The sequence below is a fragment of the Dreissena polymorpha genome, chromosome 6 (genome assembly GCF_020536995.1).
Source record: "Dreissena polymorpha isolate Duluth1 chromosome 6, UMN_Dpol_1.0, whole genome shotgun sequence".
NCBI classification, from domain to species: domain Eukaryota; kingdom Metazoa; phylum Mollusca; class Bivalvia; order Myida; family Dreissenidae; genus Dreissena; species Dreissena polymorpha.
Window position 1 is genome coordinate 94764886 of NC_068360.1, and position 23816 is coordinate 94788701.

General features: G+C 33.1%; 1 protein-coding gene across 4 annotated transcripts; it reads left to right on the forward strand.

Moving 5' to 3' along the window:
• The first annotated feature begins 12221 nt into the window (after positions 1-12221).
• Positions 12222-16675, forward strand: LOC127834860 (synaptogenesis protein syg-2-like). 4 transcript variants are annotated; one of them, XM_052360946.1, is made up of 10 exons: positions 12222-12406; positions 12600-12887; positions 12990-13295; positions 13387-13677; positions 13911-14048; positions 14652-14939; positions 15018-15332; positions 15466-15756; positions 15991-16098; positions 16382-16675. In XM_052360946.1, exons 1-10 carry the CDS (start codon positions 12334-12336, stop codon positions 16465-16467), a joined length of 2184 nt encoding a protein of 727 aa, XP_052216906.1. In that variant the 5' UTR covers positions 12222-12333; the 3' UTR covers positions 16468-16675. The 4 variants fall into 4 exon arrangements, with proteins under 4 accessions (XP_052216906.1, XP_052216903.1, XP_052216904.1 ...); XM_052360943.1 differs by having other exon boundaries at positions 13911-14192; positions 16382-16671; XM_052360944.1 differs by having other exon boundaries at positions 13911-14192; positions 16391-16671.
• Positions 16676-23816: the final 7141 nt, after the last annotated feature.

Below are 23816 nucleotides of genomic sequence, written 5' to 3' on the forward strand. Positions count from 1 at the left end.
CAGAGTGCATGACTTTGCCTGCACAGTCCCCTTATGATAGTTTAATAAGTGTTGCAAGTATGAAAGCAATAGCTTTGATACTTACGGAATAAAGTGGACCTAAACACAAACTTAACCCAATTTTCAATTTTCTAAGTATAAAAAGGGCACATAATTCTGTCAAAATGCACGCCAGAGTTATCTAACTTTGCCTGCCCAGTCCCCTCTTGATAGTTAGTAAGTGTACCCAAGTTCGAATGCAAAAGCATTGATACTTAATGAGTAAAGTGGACCTTAAATCAGGGGGTTTTCAGCACTGTCTGCGCCTCCGGAAAACGGAGGCACTCCCAAAGCAAACGGACCCGATCCCAAACCAAAATATTAAAAAAAAGTCCCACTTCCAAAAAAAAAAATTTTTTTTTTTCTTTAAGAATGAAGTGTCTTATAACTTGTGTGACTAACCAGTGTTTGTTTTGGTAAAAAATATCTGCTATAAGGTTTTGACTGTTCAGTTCTTATCTCAGAGTGTAACTGTAACTAATAAACAAAAATGCAGTACTTGAATAACGTTGAACACGCCCAATATTGCATCTGTTATATAAAGAAGACAAAATAACAAATAAAAACAAATTTATTTGTTAAACTACTGAATTATTTAAGCATGATATATTCACTATTTTTTCCCAAATGAGCTGTTTAATCGAAGCAAAATTTCCCCAAATGGCCAATTGTGTCGATAAAAAATTCCCAATTGGTCAGACTCCTTTTCCCAAATAGACAGAAAAACCCCTGTAAATGCAAAACTTAATCGGACGCCTACGCCAAGGTGATGACAATAGCTCATAATTTTTTTTCAAAAATAGATGAGCTAAAAATGAAAAGATGCAAACTAACATGAAAATTAAATCTTAACAAGCAGCTGTAATGATACCTTTGAATTTGATTTTGCCATTCACTGGATAATTCAAGTATCATATACATGTTTGCCCTAGGTGGCAGACCATTTAAGCGGGTATATACGATCTTGTCAAATATTTATTAATTAATATAAAATGTGCAAAAAACTTATTATACATATATTTCAAAATAAACTAAAATACAAGTAAAGAAGAACATTTGTCGAAAATGCGAAATAAGCAGAATATTTAAAATTGAAATCGAAAAAGCCTGTACAGCCGAATTCGCCAGCAGTATATCATGCATGTAAGATGTGAATCTAAATTTAGTTTAACGGTTCATTTTAAATTCCTGCAGCGATATTGATTCATACGACACACGAACACTTACTTAAAAGACGAATGCATCGGTTATTGTAGGAAAATATGTACGAATTATCTTCGTCACAATCAGCTTGGTGCGCAAGTTTGCATTTGCTGCATTTTATGAAATTCGTCTTAAATGTATCATTTTTCTTGCATATTGCGTGTTATTATAGCATATTTGTTTCAATATATTACAATTTAACGCATTTAAAAATCGAATATACCCGCTTAAAGTTATGTTGCTTTTTTCCTAAGAGATGTACATGAATATGTGTGCCAACTATCATTTGCATACTTTTGACAGTATTGAAATTATCATAACTATTTATCAGCCTTGAAAAAAACTGACAACCATGATGCGAAGTTGGCCATAAAAACTTATTTTCTTTGAACGTTCTGCTAAATTGTATTTCACAAGATTGGCTTACTCAATAATTAGACAATTTAAACAAGAATATTTACCTACTTACTTCCCAATATTACCATTCAAAGTATCATTACATCCATTAAAAACTGTGAACTAAACATACCATTGGCTTTCTTTTCCTACAAATTATTGCAAAAGTAACTTAATATTGATTTTATAAAAGGTACCAGATAACACAAGACTAAACAAAAGGTCCAACAAGATGTGTTGTGTGAAACACAATGTCCCCCTATATGACGTTTGACCTTGAAGGATGACCTTGACCCTTCACCACTCAAAATGTGCAGCTTCATGAGATACACATGCATGCCAAATATGAAGTTGCTATCTTCAATATAGCAAAAGTTATTGCAAAATGTTAAGTTGGCGCAAACCAACCAGCAGACCAACCAACCAACCAACAGACCAACAGACAGGGCAAAAACAATATGTCCCCCACTACTATAGTGGGGGACATAAAAAAGCCCATATTGCTCAACAGCTATAATAAAGATTGCTGAACTCTTATTGATTTGTGGGGTTGATTAACTTGGAACATAAGATGAATCTGATAGCTCATTAATTTTTGTAAAAGATGTGATCTCCAAGGAAGGAGCAAATTTTAACCAAAGGGGCATTATTTAAACAATCCTGATAGTGGACCAATTAGAGACGCTAGATACCAAATACAAATGTATAAATGCTCTTTCCTTTTTGTTACAGGGAAAAAATAAGAATGTGGCGTCTCATCAGGATCCAAACTGTTTGCTATTCTAATAATATTCTATGAAAAAAACTCGAAGAAAATGCTAATTTTTGAAATTCAGCAGATGAATTAGAGCAGGAGACACATTTCCCAGCATGCAAAGGGTTAACAGCTGTTTTTGAGGATACAATTATGTTAGCGAAAAGCCATAAGCTGTTTGATGACAAAAGTTATGTTAGTAGTTTGACATCCATTCATGTGTGCTTCTTCATGATAATGGCATCATCTATTTATTAAATATGATGTATATGATATAACTAACCTTCCATGGTAGATCAGACACACTATAGTCATAAAGAAGCTCCTCTCCTGTCTGAATGTCTCTTTGAGCAAATAAGCATAGGTATGGTTTTTGTGTGTTCATTTTCAGCACAAAATAATTGTAGATGTCACTATCTATTAATGTAGGAAAGTCCATTAAGTCACTACTCAAAAATACGTAATAGCCAATATGGCGGCGCCCTTATTATCGATTCTGGGATTGTCTATATTGCGGAGGATACTGGCAGTGGTCAATGTATAGTGATTGAGCATGCCTGTATTTACGTCATCGTCCAAGATGGTGGCAAGCAGAAAAGAAATTACGATGAACGGCAAAATGATAAATAACATTCGAATTAACAACGGATACCATATGGTTATAAGGAAATAATTTAATGGGTGTGTCAATTAACCCTCAAGACTAATTTTGAGATTAAAACAACACATATTTAGTAGAAATCTGCACAGTGAATGTGTGTCACTGAAACCAGTGTTAGAAAATTGCAGTTCAGTCTACTAGCAATACATTTTAATTATATGGGTCTCAACATTAGTCATTAAGTGTAAACATGTCTACTTCTAATAAAGGGCCAGGCCAACAATTTTCATTACTTATATGGATACCTAAAGTGTTAATTATAGATTTAATGTTAATTAAATTATAAGGGACCCTAGAATGTCAACTTGTATCTTTTATGTTGGACCCAACGATGCTTTTTTACGTATATGGGACCCAACAATGTTTCTTATATGAGATCAAACAATATTTCTTACAATACTTTTTATATATGGGACCCAACAATGTTTCTTATATGGGACCCAACAATACTTCTTATATAGGACCCAACAATATTTCTTATATAATATGGTACCTGACAATATTTCTTGCAAAATTTCTTAAATATGGGACCCAACAATGTTTCTTATACGGGACCCAACAATACTTCTTATATAGGACCCAGCAATATTTCTTATATGGTACCTGACAATATACCTTATATGGGACCCCACAATATTACTTATATGGGACCCAACAGTATTTCATATATGAGACTCAACAATATGACTTATATGAAATCTGAAAATTAGTGTCAACATGTTTATTTCTTATATGGGACCCTACAATTTTTATAACTGATAAGAGGCCCAACAATGTTTATAACATGTATTTTGGCAGAGGAAGAAGTATTGCAATATTGCAATATCATCTGTTTACCACCACTGTTTCCCTTTGAAAGAAAGGAAGTATCTGAAGAGAAGGGGAATGGGAAGCTTGGTATTAGTTTATAGCCGTGTGGATACATAATTATGGCTGAATGTTACTGCTTTTGTTACTGATTATCATAAAAGCTTTAAAGCAACAATCAATATTCCATTAAAAATTTCCTCTGTATTTTGGCAAAGAAATATTAATCTTAGTCTTTTACAGATGACACAGAGGGAAAGTTTTGAAAAAAAATCGGTTAAAAAATAATACAATATAAAGAAGTGAAACTCCAGCTGCTGGAGCAGTATTGAATTTTCATTAAAAACAATTAGTAGGTCCTTTATTTAAGGCAAGTGACCGATTGCCCCAAACAGTACAAAACAGCACAATACAGCACAATACAAACCAACATAACACAAAATATGAATAAGCTGGGGTCACCGCCTTGGAACGGTCAATGCAAAGCATTGGGGGTTTAAACCTGGTTATAGAGCGCTCAACCTCACACTTGGCCCAGCAATATTCATAATACATTTAAGTGTAAATAAAATTTAACGTCATAGCATTGTTACTCAAGTTAAACAATAATAAAAGGGAATTAAAACGCATTCAATTTAATTGCTATTTAATTACTCAATTGCATTGAAGATACAAGAGTAACAGAATTACAACTTTTTGACGAACGATCAAATAAAACTATTAACAATTGTCAACTACATTCCTTCTTTATAGAAAAGATTTGAGAATACAGAATCATAGAGTTAATATCTCAGATAATCATCGCGCAAATACAGGAAGAAGCAGCAATAATGGGTGTAAAAATTCCATATTACATAGCTTGGTTGTTTATGTGACTGCTAAACAAATTACAAGGCATTTTTCCTGAACAATTCCAGGGAACAGTTAAGCATTTGAAACTTGAAATGTTTTATTTTATTCATAAACCCATGTGGGACAGACAGACACAGTGATTGCAGTATAGCTCCAATCACTTGTGGTAGGGGAAAGCCATATAAAAAGCTACAGCTTTTAAGTGGAGCAAATAATGGTTATTACATGTAATTAACCTTCGGTTTATGACAATTTATTGCAATTTTTCCCCAAAAGTGCCCGTCACATGGTATTTTCCCCTTTTGAAAGGTAAGGCCGTATCCCAGAGTCAATTGTTTGTTTGCTTAAAGGATTTGATGCCCATTTTATTTGTTCAAACATATAAAGGCAAAAAACATGTAGTGCCAGCTGAAATTGAAATTAACAAACAAGATTAAATGACTTAAGGTCAAGGCTACAAAGAGGAATCTTAAATGATGCACAGTACCAACTCCAGGGATTTTCTTAACTCTTTCAGTGCTGGAACCGAATTTTGAAGGCCTTTGCAAACAGTTTGGATCCAGATGAGACGCCACAGAATGTGGCGTCTCATCAGGATCCAAACTGTTTGCTATTCTTATAGTATTCTTTGAAAAAATTCAAAGAAAACGCTAATTTGAGAAATTCAGCAGACAACATTTTAGAAGACGACAAATTTCCCAGCATGCAAAGGTTTAAGAACTTGACTTCCACTTGCACAGATCCTAGGCCCAAGCGTTCTTGAGTTATCATCCGGAAACCACCTGGTGGACGGACCGACAGACCGACATGTGCAAAGCAATATACCCCCTCTTCTTTGAAGGGGGGCATAAAAATCAGTTACTTGTTTATTTCTGCATAAACAAACTGTTGAGTGAAACATCTATCAGACATGAAAATCATGCAAGATTAATACATGGCTCTATATCTAACATAAATGATATTTAAATTTTCATAATATTTAATGATTAATCAAATAACTGTAGAGAATGAAATTTTGAAAGGCCTTATTACTCACTTAATGTCATAAAGACTAGTCACTTTAGGGAGAAGTTCTGCAAAATCTCAAACAGAAGAAGGAATAACGTTGGTCCAGTTCTTTAAGATTAATATTAAATTGTGTTTTGGAAACAGTCAATCTTTAGAAAATTGAAAACAGTTTAGACAAATGATCGTTGTTGGCAATGTTATTGAAACGACCATACTATTGACTGCTAGCCGCTGACAATCGAACTGGACGGGGCTTTATAATCAATAATCGAGGTGACTGCCAACAGCTGTTGTGTTGGAATGTATTTGAAACTCTGACCTTTGGGCAAAAGAATTTGGTTGAATTTAGATTGATCAGGTTTAATGCCTTCTTGAACCCAAATTAAGGTCATTTTGCAAGTGGTCAGGACATGAACCAGCTTTCCTACTTCTTGTGACCAGTATTAGCCAACCACAAGTGACCCACTTCTTCCCAACTTGATTCAGAGGTTGGGGAAGAATGACCTACAAATACAATGTTACAATGTTCGGGAACCAATCTCTATGAAGAAACTTTATCCTACCCCCAGATTCAAACCTAAAAATTGACAGTCTGGCGCTCTATCAACTGAGCCATCAACTCAGCTAGCTGGGCAGGCCCAAAACATTTTGGATTAAAAAAATCAATGCACAGAAAGCAGAAAGCATACTTCATTTTTAGCATATGATCATATAACCGGACATTACCTAACTTTTGGTTCCTAAACATCAGTAAATTACAGACTGCGCATTGCGATAAATAGTTGATATTTTAGATGATATTTAATATATAGCATCTTCAAGGTCTGTTCTTTAAAACGCACTGATTGAGTCGTAATGGGAAAGACTCTTTGTCAAACATTTCGGTATGTTTTGCTGACATTTATATACAATTTTGTTGATTTCTGTCTCGTTTCCAAATCGAGGTTAAACATTGTTCGCGGGCCACATGCTAGTATAACTATGTTGGCAAGCAAGAAGTTTAAGCATTAATTTTAAGGCCATTAGTAGTCCTGCCTGCAAAAGTCCATTTCAGTTTTGATTCGTGTTTAAAGATTTTGCAGCACCTTAAATGAAATAAAGAATAAGGACAATAACAGATCAAGCGTGATAATATGCGTATTGCTAATATATTATATTAAAATATATGAAAATCTTGTTGATTCTTACAATAAATGACATCAATCTTATAGTTTTATTTATGATCCATGTTTAATATCGATGATTATATATGATTCAAATAATTTCATGGTTTTTAACACGCCCATATCTTTCTGATCTATTTAGGATTTTCATCAGATATTTCACACAAGAATACAAGATCACATATAGAAAACAATCAATAACAATAACAAAAACATGAATATTATTTATAACTGGCAATATAACTTGGTCCTTGTAAACAACAAAGTTCATGTTTCGACATTTTAAATAATATGTTAAATGCCCCCCTCCTTGAGTGGTTTTGATCATGTGATCCGTTATAGCTACAACTGATCCGTTAATGCATGAATTCTGCGGCGAAAAAAAGGTAACACAAATACATTTTGGATTTGACAAGGCGGACAGTCGCTCCAACATTATTTTGCCAACCCGGCTAACATCTATAATTAACAGACAATTAAATTTGCCAACTTGTTAACAGAAAGCCAATTTAACATGAGCGGATCAATGTGATTTTAATAAATCAATTTACTTATTAAGAAACTATGTTACAGTTGGTCGATTCTTTAAATGTAATTTAGCAATCTGTGAAAACAATATGTATATATTGTAATGTCAATATTACGCCAATAATTTACTACCAACATGGAACTTCTAACAAACAAACGCAGTCAGTCTGTGCTATGCTTAGAGGGTCACTCGTACTCAAAGAAGCACATGTCTAAGTCAACCATATGATGGTTATGCAGTAAATCGAACATGTCTGTACAGTCGAATTTGCCTGCATGTTGCATTTTATGAATTTCGTCTTCAATGTATAATTTTTCTGGTATAACATTCTATCAATATATAACAATTTAATTCTTTGCTATTATATAAATATAATCGGTGATAAAACGCGTAAGAAAGAAGACGGTGAGCCACTGACAGACACAAAAGACCTTTTGTTTGGATGTTTTTTCGTTTGTGTATTTTGTGTATATATATGTTTATAAATGTCATATAAATGTCATATCATAAAAACAAATGAAATTAAGAACAACATATTTGCGGTTTTTATGTTTATCCCATTCGCAAAATGGCACTTACATGTATTCCAATAAATGTAATGTAGGAAATGTAATGTTTTGAATTGGCTAACTGTCAACAAGTTGGCAAAATTAATTGTCGGTTAATTATAGGTGTAAGTCTTTGATAGGCATATAGAACGTTTTGCCGTTGAATAAAAATAATGTAGGAGCGACTGTCCGGGTTGACAAAATAATGTAGAAGCGATTGTCCGAGTTGGCAAAATAATATAGGAGCTACTGTCCGCCCTATCAAAACATTGTAGGAGCGAATGTCCGCCCTGTCAAATTTAGCGTTAGCTAAAGAAACTTCAGCGTACAGTTTATATAGTATTGACATATCTGTACGCTGAAGTCAACCCTGTATCGAAAGTCAACCAGAGTGGTGACAGATTTATGTCACGCTATAAATCAAAGACAGTATGTTTTCTTGGATACATTCCTTCATATATTGGTGAATGAATATAAATTACTGCATCGGGGCATATTTTAAGATTCAAATGTTTCAAACGCATCTTACAATAGATGAAAATAACTCTCATCAGCCTGAAAGTCATAATTTTGCACCATTGTCACTTTGTCATGTGACGAGTTTTCATTTGGATACTTTCGGATCGACCTTGACATTTTTTGCTGGAATTGTAAACATTACTTTCGTTTTCTGAAATCTATTATTTGTGATTAACAAGTTACGTCTGGTGGATTTAAACACTGATTTCAAAGTGAATTTGGTAATTTTGAATATTTTGTACATTGATTTTGTATTTACACTACAATTTGTTTACAAAACAAGCAAGAATAATTATAAAAAAAAAACGGGAAATGTCTTTCTGAATTTGTAAACAATTGAGCACATGGTTTGTTACTAAAAATAGAAATAACATCATATGACCGTGAAATCTCGGGAGATTCGCATTTCAATCATGTGTGTCACGTCACTGTTTTTCTCGATAGACCAGTTGAATGTTATTGTTTACATTCGGGATTTTCCGCGCATGCGCACTGGCTGGTTGGCAAAAAACACTGGTTACAGTAACGTAAAACATGTATACATGTCGTTTGTTTAGTCAATAAAACGATACAAAAATCCGAAATAAACATAAAAACTCTTAAATAATAGTGCAAAAATATAATATTTAGTACCAATAAATGTATTTTCATAAATATAATTACCTCTGTATAAAAATACATATTAATAATATTAATACATCAGACTAAAAACTGGCAATCCAACAAAACAAAACAATAAATATTCTTTCATATTTTTTGTGATTGTAAGATTTTGGTAAATTATATTTCAAAGATAATAACACATACATTAATTTGATTATAATTATAAGTGGTGCAGATGTTGTTATTGTTCATAAGCGAACGAAGGTGCAAGAGGGGCATTTAATCAATTATAAAACGAAGCCCTAAAAGCGGAATACATTACAATTAATAAACATTGTAGTAATTTTATTTTACATGGAATGAATTACCGTTTCGTTTCCATCGAATGACAATATCATAAAGTTTAGCATACATATGAAAAACAAGAACTGCATATTAAGCAAATTAAACTGTCTTTGCATGCACTCTCTTTACTGGTGGTAAGGAGTGATAACAATCTAGCATTTTATGATAAATATATCTATATATTAATTTATTTTACGCAAGTATTTTTTACCCTTTTGTTGTTTGCTTGTTTTCATGTCATTTCATACACTACAGAAACGTACAATCTTAACATGAATAGCCGAGTTTACATTTGCCGGTACTCGTTAAATACGTTAATTGTGTAGCAATGAAATTGCACAATATTTTTAATTTATAGTTATTAACACTCTATTATTATGATTAAACAGGCTAATATATACATACACTAATTCCTGTTAATCCATTTCGGACAAATATCTTCATTTTTTAATATGTTCAAATATTTTATTAAAGCAACTGTTTCGTATTTTGGCTTTACAATTTTGCTTAGATGATCGCTCAATATGCCAAGAGATGACATGGAGGTATCATAAATGATGTTTAATGACCAGACACTTGTATGCCACATGTGGTTTATGCAGTGGCCAAGAATAGGTCCCTGGATTTATCACACCATGTGTTCTTTGTAATTGTTTGGACAGTATCCGATCATAACGAGATAATCGCTTTATGATGAACAAAAGTGCAATAAAACACCGGGTTAAAAACGCTGAAACAAAGAGTGTCAAAATTGGTGTGAATAATTAAATAAAAACAATTACATTTATCAAGAGAATTTATTTAATGTGTAACAAGGCAAGTTTTTACAGGCATGTTCAAATCAGTTACTATATGTTGCGTACATAAAGTCGATCTATTTGCTGTTTGTTTACATCCTTATTTTTGTTCGTTCATTAAATTTGTTTTATTCTGAAAAAATTTCAATATCAGAGAATTTTTTATCTAAAAAATGGTCGCGAAGATGTGCCAAGTAGAGATTTTTATGGTAACTGCATACCGTGCTCGTATATTGTGTTCCACTCCAGATTTCGTTTATAGTAAAAACAAATAATAACAACAATATAATCGTTCCAAAAATGCATTTCCTTGCACGCTTATGTTTAATTCAGACATAGTTAGTAAAATTATATTTGATATAGTGCATGATTATCAATAAAAACGATTATTATTTCAACTTTCTCTATAAGCGCTTATATGAATTTCACCTCTTTTTGCCAACCAGTGGGCGGAGTGTAATATTTGCAGGTGCGCGTGACTTCACTCGTCAACTGGTCTATATGTTAGAGCAGAAAAGATAAATGTTAAATGTTTAAGATAGTATTTTGTAAAAAAACATATCAGTTAAATGTGAAAAATGTCAATCTTTCCAATAAAGACATAAAGTAGCTGATTTGGGCCAATAACTGCTTTTACAAGCTGTTTTGGAGCGGTCTTTGTTAACTGTCAACTTTTCGTATATTCCTGGTTGACTTTCCTACTGGGGTTGGTCCATAACTTTAATGTTGCGCCATTCAAAATTCATAGAAAGCGAATTTTAAAGTTATTGAAGCCAGAACTAATTTAGCGTAGGAGCGATTGTTTGTGGGAGCGTTTGTCTGGAAACCTTATCAAACTGATGTAAAAGAAGTCTTAAACCATTTATTGCTTTTCCCCAGAACAACTTTATTACGCTACTGATCCGGTAATAGTAACATGACTGTACCACTAAGGCTAGTCCAACTGTCTTGTGTGGTTAAAGATTCTGTTCTTTTATAATTTATTTCCCCAGTCTAACCATTGCAGTCAGCCTAAAACATATATTGAACTTGTATCGCATGGAAATGATCTGATGCTACAATCATGCTTGCTTTCATGAATGTCACTATATCTGCATTAAATGCAGATTATAGGTTACATTTGTTTGTTTGCGGTAACAAGGTTGTCACCTAAATTCGTGCCACGGCTTTACATGTTTGAAATATGTTTTCATTGTCAGCAAACGTTTCAGAAACTGTGTCCTAATTATTGGTTGCAGTTTCAGTTTAAATTCAGTCATTTGCAGAATAATTTTAATAACCAAAAATATAAATAAACCTAATAAATATTATCGCCACTTACCTTTTTAAGTTTAACCGCGAAAATTGGCAATTTTTATTACAGAGTTGTCGGGCGCCGAGTTGTCGTTCGTTGCTATGCTGGTTCCCGGTAAATCACTGCGCCGAGGTTGGTCAATCTCATACGCAGTGGCCTCCCTTATTCTAGAAAAAGACATTAATGATTGGCGAATGCCCAAGGGAAGTAACTGCTGTGTGGAGTTTGACCTAATGTGTGCTAATGGGAGATATAGGCCCGACAATTCGAGTAAAATTACACATGCAAATTTGAATTTAAAAATAGTCATGAGTATGTTAAGCAGCCTTTTTTTAAGTGGGTCTTCAACTGTCGGGTCCAAGTGCCCGATAATCGACTTTGGGACCCGACAATCGACTAAAGACCCAACAATACGGCCGTAAAATGGACGTTTGACCCACCATTTTACCCAATCTGAAACTATATATATATATATATATATATATATATATATATATATATATATATATATATATATATATATATATATATATATATATAGGTTGATTTTTCATTAGACGTATTTATAACTAAATTGTTTGAGATTTTGTTTTGCAGTCCCCGTTTCTAAGCCAATAGTGACTATTAATTTTGTAAGTATATCAACATATTTCGCAATTAAAGAGGGCAGAATTGTTAGTTTGAATTGTTCGTCCTACGGATATCCACAACCTTCTTATTACTGGACTTACCCGGGTGGACGGTCGACCGGTACTCTTTTGAATTGTGCATTCACTCGAAATAAAGGAAGCGTGTCATGCAAGGCATATAATGTAATGCGCACATTGGATGGCTCAAATAGCGCACATGCTACAGAGAAGAATAGCGAAATTAAAATAAATGTATTATGTAAGTTGGATTAAAAGCCATTCAGAGAAAAAAAATGTCCAATAGGACATCTTTAGTAAGACGTTCGCTTCTAAATTTTATAAGGACTGTCAGAATGTGAATACAGCTTTAAAGATACTTATTTTAGAAATTGAATGTGCACTTGAAGTTTGCTTATAACAAACATTAAGAATAACGGAATCTGCAATTACAGACCCTCCAGTCATTACGAAGTTATCAAGCAATGACAAGAACTTAGAAATAATTGATAGCACAATAAGAGTACAGAGAGGTGATAGCATCAACATTGTCTGTACTTGTGACGCCAATCCCCCGGCTACGGTATTCTGGCGTGATCAACTGAGTGTTTCACCTCTATTGACCGTCACAAGTGTACAGCATGACGCTGTATGGACTTGCCAAGCTACAAACTCTATGACTGAATTTGATGGAGAAACATCAACGTCTACTGTAACTAGAAACGTTTCCGCGAGAGTATTATGTAAGAACGGGTGAACACATTTAGAGAAACGTGCTTATTGCTGAACGCGCATTGATGTTTTGAATTGTGTTAAATCTTTATTCGGTTACTGTTTTTCTGTAGATGGTCCTGATGTTCCTACAATCACGTTTACAATTCTACCAAACTCAACTTCACTTTTAAATGCGGCAAATGAAACAATAAAAGTTATAGAAGGAAGTACAATCATATGTATGTGCTCCGTTGATAGTGTTCCGAAATCGACATACTCCTGGGATGCCGGATACGAAGGGAATATTCTAACGATAGTTAATATAACGCGAACAACGAACATAAGATGCAATTGCACGGCAAAGAATGTTATGGATACATTATTCAAAGGAATAGTTATTGGCAGTAACTATTCATTCGCTAATCTTGATATACTATGTAAGTATAAGTTTACTTGTGAATAAAATGTATCATTTACTTTTGTTTATAAAACCGTTATGTATCAATGGAATATGATTTATAATTTAAGATGGCCCTGAGATAATAGCATTGAGGTACAACAACGTCACACCAATAGAGAATGTTTTTAAAGTCATTGAAGGATGGTCGTTCACAATATTATGTTCGGCCAGAAGTAATCCAGCTTCTCGATATTCTTGGTTTGGTCCTGTAACTGGAGAAGGGGAGGTTCTGAACATACAAAATGTGACAAGTGACATGTACAAAAATGTAACTTGTAAAGCGGAAAACACCATGGTAGATAGTATGGGGAAGTATGTTTCCGGGAATGCACGTGTAACGGTTTTAATGGAAGTTCTATGTAAGTACGAATAGCAATTAATATTGACAATTGCTAAACACATCTGCTAAAATATTCAACATTAAATGTTATTGTATATATTTAGCGGTTGTTTAAAAAACATTGATTTTCGTCAAGCCAATCTATGCACCACATAATATGAATAATGTTATAACGATCATCAGCATAGTTTGTCAAAATAAGATCGCGCACTGTACTCAAGTACACATAAATAGGCCTATTTGATTTTACAGATTCGCCTGATGTACGTTTACAGAACCAAACCGTGCTACTAAACACTTCTCTCACAGTTGTGTGCAATTTGACTGATTTTGGTAATCCACCAGCCTCAAACTTTTTATGGATAAGGAAGGACATTGGCAGAGTGATTGGTACCGGACAAACACTTATAATAAAAAACATTAGATTTACAGATGAAGGGGTATACCAGTGTAATGCTTCGAACAGTATGAAATCAATAACAAATGAAGTGGTATACGGATTAAGTCAGTCGACAGTGTATATAAATGTTGAATGTAAGATTAAGTATGCATTTGCTAAACATTTAAAAACATTTTTTTAAATCATTTAACAATAAATACAGAAATCTTATGCTTCTGGCATAATGTAAAATATTATGGGTTATCAAATAATACACAAAACAACATAATCAGTATATTTGTATAATAATTCCGTCGTTTTAAGAACTGAATGAGAAATATCAAATGATGTTTATAATTAATATACTAACAATAGATAACACGATGACATTGGTGAATTACACAATTGTTAAGCTTGTGTTTGTCACACTTTTTGTTAGGCTTCAATTTAACACGTACTTGATATTAATCACAGTGAAAAATCAATTAAATAGTTCATGATTGCTGCAATATTTGTCTCCAGTGTTGTTAATCATGCAATGTCCATTTTTTGTGTTTCTGGACTTTGCCTGAGGATTTATTGGTTTTTAAAATAAATAAAACATTTTCTTCCAGACGGGGCATATGTACGGATATTTGAAGCAAATCAATTACAAAAAAGCATCGTTGTTAACCAGGGTGAGACAGTAGAGCTGTTGTGTGATGCAGATGGTGACCCCGAGCCTGTGATTCGTTTAATGAATACTACCCTTGGGAATGAAAAAATCTTAGTTGAAATAAAAGGAAACAAAGCTAAATATCACATTAAACAAGCAAACTGTGAATATGATACTGGAAACTATACATGTTCGGCAAATAATCGTTATAGCGAAGGGAGACAGTTGCTGGCACTTTTCGTTTACTGTAAGTATATCATATAAAAACAAGAGCTTTTTCATTTAGTGGAAATGTATGTTCATTTACATTTTCTGTTTTTAACAGGCTCACCAAGAGCATCGTCATTTTCTCCCCCGGTTACAACATTGTACAGAGCGCCTAACGACACTGTGTTGTTCACATTCACAATAATTGCCTATCCTAAGCCGACTTCACAAGATATCGTTTGGTACAAGCGAGGTGATAACGGTTGGAGCGTTTTGTCAGATGACACCAACTTCATGGTCGCAATCTCTGACGATAGCATGCAAATACAGCTGAAGATATTCCAAGCTCAACTCGATGACTACACCGAATACATGGTGAACGTTTCTAACAAATTTGGTTCAGCAATGGAAGTGTTTATTTTAAAAGCACAGTGTATGTACATAAATCCTTTAACTCTCTATTTGTTTATTTGATAGTTTACCAAACTGAATTCAAATATATGGTTTAATATAATGAATGTATTGCAAGTATTATATTCATGTATTATGTGGATTGTTTATCATAGCGGAACCAGAAGTTCCGGTACAATTGCAAGTAAGCAGAACAGGCAAAAAAGAACTTGTTGTCGAATGGATTCCTGGTTTTGATGGCGGTGAAAGTCAAACATTTACTATCAGGTACAAAGAATTAGGCGATGAAAGCTGGGTGGTTATTCCCTTTAATATTTCTCAATATAAATGGACAGTAGTTGGGTTAAAGTCGGGAACCACATACCAAATTCAAATGATGGCACACAACAAAAAAGGAAAGTCGGATTGGACACAAGCAATATTTGTTACTACTCTACTAGACACAGGTACATATGATTACCGAATTATGATTTAGTACCATATCATACACGCATAGCTAGCTTGGTGTGTCTTATGTGTATATGACTTTTTTGTTATTGTTTATATGCGTTGTTATATCTTGGAAATTACGGATGCACTATGCATGTAAAAACAAACTGGATATTTTAATAGCATTTATTTCCGGCAGTACCAGCGTGTGCTTTGCTTTGGTTCGGTAATGAAATGTGTGTGTTTTTTAGTAAGCAGTACCTCTTCAACATCCGCTGTTGGTGGAGCGGTGGGTGGAGTATTTGGAGTTGGTGTCATTATTGCAGTGTCCGTCCTGATCTGGAGGTACAAATCACATGGTAAAGTGTTACTGTATAGTAATATACATACTTGTCTGTCAAGCAATTCATTAAATGGATTTAAAATTAAATTAAATATAAACACAAACGTATAATGACCTTTAATTAAGTTTAGGCGTGTACTCATTGCAAAATAATAAAACATGCAGTATGATATGTACCAGACGTATCAAAAATCACACTTGTGAACATGCAAGAACATGAACAGAAGAATGAGCATGCGTAATCTTACAGTTTTCAAAACCATACTAGTTCAAAATTTACATCACATCGTACGTGTCAGTAATTACAGGGCCAAACACAAAAAAGCAATTCCTAACGAATAGGAATTCGGTTGGGACGTATGAAGATCTGGTCCGAGGACAGTAAGTGCATGCATACTTACACCTCACTTTTTTAAGTTTGTTGGTGATAATCTCAGTACATAAAATACAATAAATAAATGTATGCTTTAATAACGCCGAAATACGTGCTTTGTCCTGATTCTCGTGTAAGACACGAGGATATTATTATATTCAGAAAGTGTTTGTGCACGTTATAACCTGAACTATATAAAACATCTCTATTAACGTGGCCGAAAACTATTTATTATTTCCTTTTTTACAATACAATATTCAGTAGATATTCACACAGATGTAAGTTATGTAACCTGTAGAATCGGTAAGCCTTATTTCTTTCAATTAATGATTGATGTAAAATACTTAATGTTTTGGAATATGTAAAACGGATATATAATTCGTATGAATCTTTATGTTGTTTAATAACATGTGTTGATTGAAATTGAAAGATGACACGTAAGACAATATTAACATTCGTATACACTTAAATTAACCGTTCGATGTTCTTCCAGACTCATCCCACGTCCTTCATACCAATCAGTACGAAACACTTGAGGAGCTTGAATGTCGAGAATACTTTAAGATTTCGACCTTTAATTCTCAACAAGTCAATACTTCGTCTGCAAAGATATCTGCATCATGTCAAACTGATGAGTCAGCAAATAATCCGGAATACGTAAATTTACAGCTGCTCATCGATTGACTTTGCAGCATATGTGTAATCGAATATTGATACTGATTGTGTTATAAGTTGAACACTTGTAAACATAACACAAGTGAAAACGTTGGTGTAAAATCGATAGCACACATTGCATGTATGTGTCATATTTGGTTTTGATGTGTATTTAATATTACACTGCAACAAATAAATAAATGAATGAATGTGCTGGTATTTTTAGTTTTGTAACTTGTGTATAGGTAAAATAAGCTCCATAAAGTACCGCCATTTACTTGTTGTGATATAAATTTCTTAATCATCGATATTGTGCAAAGTTATCATTTTATCTAATAATGTCGTACCAATAAGCTTAAAGTGGGCGTTATTTGTATACAAATTATGATTGTTTATATTGCACAACATGATTTTATGAATTGCAAAACAAGGATTAACACATAAACCGAACGCTTTTTATCAGATTGAATGGTACGCACACGTGTGTTCACTGGTTTAATATTAATGGTTACATACATACAATAATGTGTAATTACTACAAAGTTCATTATAATATGTTACTGCATTTGAATAACATGGTTGAAGTATGTTGAATGTTTTTATACTCAACTGTGGTGGTTTTGTTGTTAACATTTTCAGAATATTCTAGATCAGAAAATGAGCGTTGAAATGCGTAAGTACAACATTAACTTCTTGAAAACAGCCACCGGATAAAACTTAGCTTATAGTTTTCGTTTTATTTTGCTAATATATGCTATGATTATTTCACTCCTGAAACAATTTTGTTCATTCCATAACACGATGAGTTCTGATATATTACCATGAGCGCATTTTGTTTTACCAAAACACAACTCCGCATACAATATTTGTATGATTCAGATAACTTGATTGAATTGAAGTTGTTTAAAAAGGCTCGCATTAGGGCTACATTCATATATAATTGTATTATTAATCAACAAAATGTTTTCTTATTGAATTGTCTCTCAAACATAGCGAAGATATGTTTTAAAGGTAAAAATGGTCAAACAAAGAAATTAATTACACGTTCATAACACGGTAATAATATGCAGTGACATCTGAACAAATGCGGACATAATCATGTATTACATTTTAAGGAAGACGGTTGTGTAAAATGTCAGTGTTTATAATAAACGATCGGTTGTATTTAGCGGGAATATTTACATGAAGAAGCAGGAAGTCATTGCAACTGTTTTATCTTTTTACCTGTTTTATTTAATTTGCTGTCCTACTAAATATTAGTACGATGTTTTGAATGTACAGTATGCTTTTTTTAAGTGTGAAGATTGCATGGGTGTTAATAATGTCGACACTTATCGATAAGTCGGGCATTTGTTTTAATTGTTCTAGGTTTAATACAACTTTAATTTTCAGATGTATCTGATACAGCTATAAATGTATTTAGAATAAGAACAAGACGCTATATGTAATACGCTATATGTCAAAAGCTATGATATTGTCCTCATATTGTCCTCCCGTTTTAAGGCTTAACGTTGGGACGTAACTTTGTCGCGTTCTGTTGCTGTTTATATTTATTGTTTGATGACGGTTTGTGTTTTTTTTTTTCGATATCCACCACATGTGTTCGTATTCAACAACAGCTCGTGGTACGAACTGTAGTCGTCCCTATAATATGTGAAGAACAGTAACCTTTATAACATATTAGATAATTAAACGTAATCAAAAAGCCTTAATATATCAATATGTTCACCAGTTGTGACGCTAACACGGATCCTTTGTCTTTCTGTCTTAAAATCTTTCTTCAGATTAATAACTAGATATGGATTTGTCTTAAAACGGACCCTTACAGTCTAGTTTCGTCTTAAACCAAAAGTATCAGTGCTTTAATATACAGTGTTAAACATCGTAGAGGGTTTTTCGACGATTTTTGTTGAAATGTCGATGGAGTCAAAAGTATGAAATTGGCATGTATAAGCAGATACTATTTTATATAAAGATTGTTTAAATTAAACCCCAATGGTTCGAAACGCTCCTGGGGTCATACGATGTATATGCATTTACTGGAATACCTGAACATAATTATTTCTTAGAAACAATTTAATTAATTGGTGTTATACTTGGCGTGTACAACTCATGTATGTGTGCTGTTTTTGTTGTTGTTTATTCAATGTAACGTAAAAATCATGCTCGATTTTCGGTGTATCATCTGGTGTTTCATATCCGTTCAGTATCCCTTTTAAATATTTAAATCACATCATTTCAATTTAATTATCGATTTGGCATGCCTTTTTCATATATATATATATATCCGTTGTTTAAATTTACCTACCGATTGACCTTTTAACAGTAAAGTAAACAATCAAATCCTCTGGCAAAAATATGTTTACCTAATGATTCATATTTTCCAAAAACATTTCTTACCAAATAACATCACGCAAGAATGATTCACATTTTACCAGCACGATCACCAGCAACATTAAATATCACTACAATGGTTAACGAAAAAACCAATTCACCAGTATGTTTACCTTCTAAATCACATCGCATTAGCAGGGCTATTTGCACTGTTTCTTACAAATTCTCATCTCATCAGAAAGCAAGTATTCATATATTGACCAACTTATTCACATCTTACCTCACTAACACATTAGTGTTTGTAATTACGCAATAACAGCTGAATCGATATCATGTTTGTTACTATTAATTTGTATATAAAATGTTATGTTTGAAAAATTCAAGGATATTGTTTCCAGAGAAAGCAGAGCACAAATATAGGAAGATATCTGCAATTTAACATGTACACAACTATATATTTTAATCAAAACCTGCTTAAAAAAGTTTATTCTTATTGTTTTCTAGAAACACAAAACAAACACTTTCATTCAGTTTTATACTATACACAAATACTTGAAATTTATTTCAAATCTGACTAGCTTCTCTGCCATAAACGTTTCATTGTTGTTTCGATAAGCCGTTTCGATAGTTTGTACATGTATGAATAAAACCATATAAATAACCATAAGATACTAATTAATGTTGTCAAACATATATTACAGCCGCTATAAAAAAAACCTATGTTAAGATGAAAAGTTGAAAGTTAATAATTTGTATCAATATATGTTCTTATTTCTTTATCGGTTACACCAAATTATATATTCTTGAATTTTCTAAAAAGAACTATATCTCCAATGATTGCAAAAAATTTCATTTATTTTTGTTTTTGACATAAACCACCTAAATGCGAAAGAGCTCGATGTTGCACTTCACTGAACTTACACCTTTCTGCAATCAAAAAATGAATTATTTTTTACTCAGAACTTTTTGAACAAATTTAAATCTTACTTCTTGGTTTGCTTGCCTTGAATTAAGTTATACACAATACATGATAATCATGGACTTTGCGATGCAACACAATACAAATATACTTATACAAATAAGTCATGTTTAGGAAAAAAACAGTCATATGTCACTTAGAACTGTTTGGAATTTCACCCCTCGACATGTTATTATTTTTTGAGACCATGTTGGGTTGTATATGTATATGTAATGGAAAAATTTCGACGTCGTCTTCGTCCACAATGTAAACCACGCCTTGGTGAAGTGCACGATTTGTAAAAATATTGTTATGCTGGGACTGATAATTTTGATGTTGCCAAACTACGTTCGTAAGTTCTCCGTCTTTGGTGTGTACCAAAGTGAGTGATAAAGTATTAGAATCATAATACCATCGTATTATTACGGTTTTCCGTCTCTTGTTTATTCCGTTTATAAGGATCCGCCGATGTTTAAAACAGAATTGAATACAGATGGGTTAAACCTGGTATAAACAGCGCCACGATAATCATAAGCATTACTCATTATTATGCAATATGGCGTCCTGTGCCTAGCATTCGATTCTGCAGATATGATATGTTTTCTAAATGTTTTATTTATGTGTAATTTGCTGTGCTAAACGGACACTGAATTTGATAATTAAACTTTTGGAGCTGTTGTACTATTTTACAATCAAACTAAAAGAAACCAACTAATAATGATGGGGGATACTTTAACTCGTACATATGCACTCATAATAATAAATTACAAAACATAATACACATGGCTTTGAATCTAATGAAGTGTTATCAGACCTCTCTATTTGCAAGTCTCATTTATTTTCCGGTGTAGAAAGATGATACAATTTTAAATAGAAGTCCGTCACTGCAATTTGATTGTTTTGCCAATTAGCATATACTGTATGCCTTAAGGATTGTTTAATGACCTAAGCAGATGACCTTAAGTTGCTCCGCAGTTAACTGTTTATTTTTTATAATTGGGATATTCGTATTGAAAGATTAATCTGGGTATGCTTGCTTCATTAAGTAAAACATACATAATATGCTATATATTGGGAAGGAAACTCGATCAACGAAACTTTATTTAAAATGCATACGTTATCTTTATTTTGATGTCAGGTTTGTGAATTAACTGTTAACCAGATATGACAATTACTTTTTTATAAAGGGTACGAAACATCAACGACATTGACTGTGGATGTGAATTATATCTTTGTCAACAGCAACATAACGTTAACATGCTCAACGTTATCTCCGCCGAGATCTGTCGTCTGGTTCAAAACAGACAAAGGATCAGAACAAGTGGAGCAGTTCGTTGCTCAACAATGGGTACAATATTCACTTTCGTTTCGTTCAAACAACGATGCTATACAATGTTACTGCACTTCATCACAGGTCTATTCATGTTCTTTAAAGTCGGTAAATGAAACAAATGACGGTTAAAGCTGGATCCGCAAAGCTATATACAGAAATTTTTAAATAAAAAATGACGAATTTACCTTCAAATTACTATGTAACTTATCACTATGTAACTTTTATTGTATTGAATAACACAAGTGCTTTATTTTGTGATATTTCAATTAAACTGTTTATAATTTAATAACTATGTCTGGTCGAGTACATACCAATGTATTTGTATGTGCTATATATCAAAAATAGAACTTCCTTTGTTCGAAATGAAATTACAATTGCAAATGTTGAAAAAAGTGGGACCGTGGTCTAGTGGTAGGATGCTGGTATAGGAATCCCCTGTTTGAATCCCGATCAGAAAACGGAATTGTCATGAGCACACAATTAATCCCACGCTTGCTCCTTTCCACCCAGGAGTATAAATGAGTACCTGTGAGGGAAATAAGCCAATGTGCCGTGGCTTCAATCTGCACCGAATGTGAACGAACGACTTATATCCAAGTAATCTTTTTTATTAAGTCAGAGTCGCTTGAAGATGAGTCTAGTATCATAATCAAAATATAAACCTATACGTTTAAAGGTGAATACGGTTCATATTATATTTTGCTTTCAAAGCTATAGAGCATTATCCATATTTTTATATGTAAGGTTATATATGCACAAAACGTCTTTACCCAACACCACGCCCTTTAATGTATATTTTGGTAAATATTTCGACTTGCATCATAAGTTATCAGATAACATTATTTGCACAAGAACATACGGCAAAGCATGGATTGACGTCTATGATCGGCTGACTGATGACACAACGACCGAGTGCCATTTACCCGATGACAATTATGCGGCGTGGGCCGATTATAAACGTCCGAAAAAGGTATACCGTATGTTTTCTTGCATACTACATATAATATGTTTGTGGTCTCTTACTTAAATGTATATTTATTTCTTAACGAGCAGTCCGTACTTTTATTATAATTTAATTGATTATGCAAGTTATGACTTTTCATATGTGACGTAATATCTGTTACGAAACACGTTTTAGGCTCGAAACTCTGGATTTTACGTAAATAAATCAACATAATTCAACAGCTTAACATTTTTTAATAATCGGGCGATTTTTGGATTGTGTGTTCGTCATGCCTATTTTGAAACGGCTATAGGAATAAAGTAAATTCATCGGACTAGTCTTTCGATTATGTTTTCGTGCATCGTGATTTAGGTCAGAATGGTTTGTATTCTTTACAAACGTTTTCAAAATTTAGTGTGGTTTTAAATAAATTTTGATAAAGTAATGGAAGAACAGAACATGGAAGTGCATATTGTTTTAATTGTATTGTTATGAAGAGTGGAATTTATTAAAGCTTGAATATTTCCATCCATTTAATTTACCGTACAGTTTCAGTTGCAGTCGAACTTATGATAATCCGAGTTGTTTTCTACATTTACTTATCATTATTTCCGATTCGTTTGTTGATCTTTGGCTTCGGTTTATTTGTCGCCGTTTGCTAAGATATAATGTGGACGCCTTTTTGTTCAGTTGAAGCCGCGCGATTTGATTTTTATCAGATATAATCAATCGCCCATTGTCATATATGGTCGTATTAAACCACTAGATACGGTTTGTTCCTTCAGTAAAATTTACTACAGTATCAGCTTTCCGTATTTTAATTTATAATCAGTTTATTCAGCAACTTATGACGTTCCTCATGTTACGTAATTTATGTGACGAAACTAACAATTTTAGCTAGACTCTCTGGATTAAAGGAACAAACATTCGGACATGGAGGGTTTTTATTAAACAGTTAAATTATATTGTTTAAGCATCGATCGAATAAAAAACCTATTTCGGATTGTGTGTTTGTGATACATAATTAAAAGCTTCAATAGAAATAACATTATTGTAATCGCTCAAATAAGTCATTCGATTTCGTAAATCGTGTTTTGTTGAAAGTGTGTAGCATTCGATACAATGGTTTAAAAAGTGTG

Coding starts and splice junctions, on each gene's coding strand:
- LOC127834860 (XM_052360943.1), top strand. CDS start 12,334: ATGCGCACATTGGATGGCTCAAATAGCGCACATGCTACAGAGAAGAAT. Junction 13,296..13,386: donor CGCTAATCTTGATATACTAT/GTAAGTATAAGT, acceptor TTATAATTTAAG/ATGGCCCTGAGATAATAGCA. Junction 15,333..15,465: donor GTTTATTTTAAAAGCACAGT/GTATGTACATAA, acceptor TGTTTATCATAG/CGGAACCAGAAGTTCCGGTA.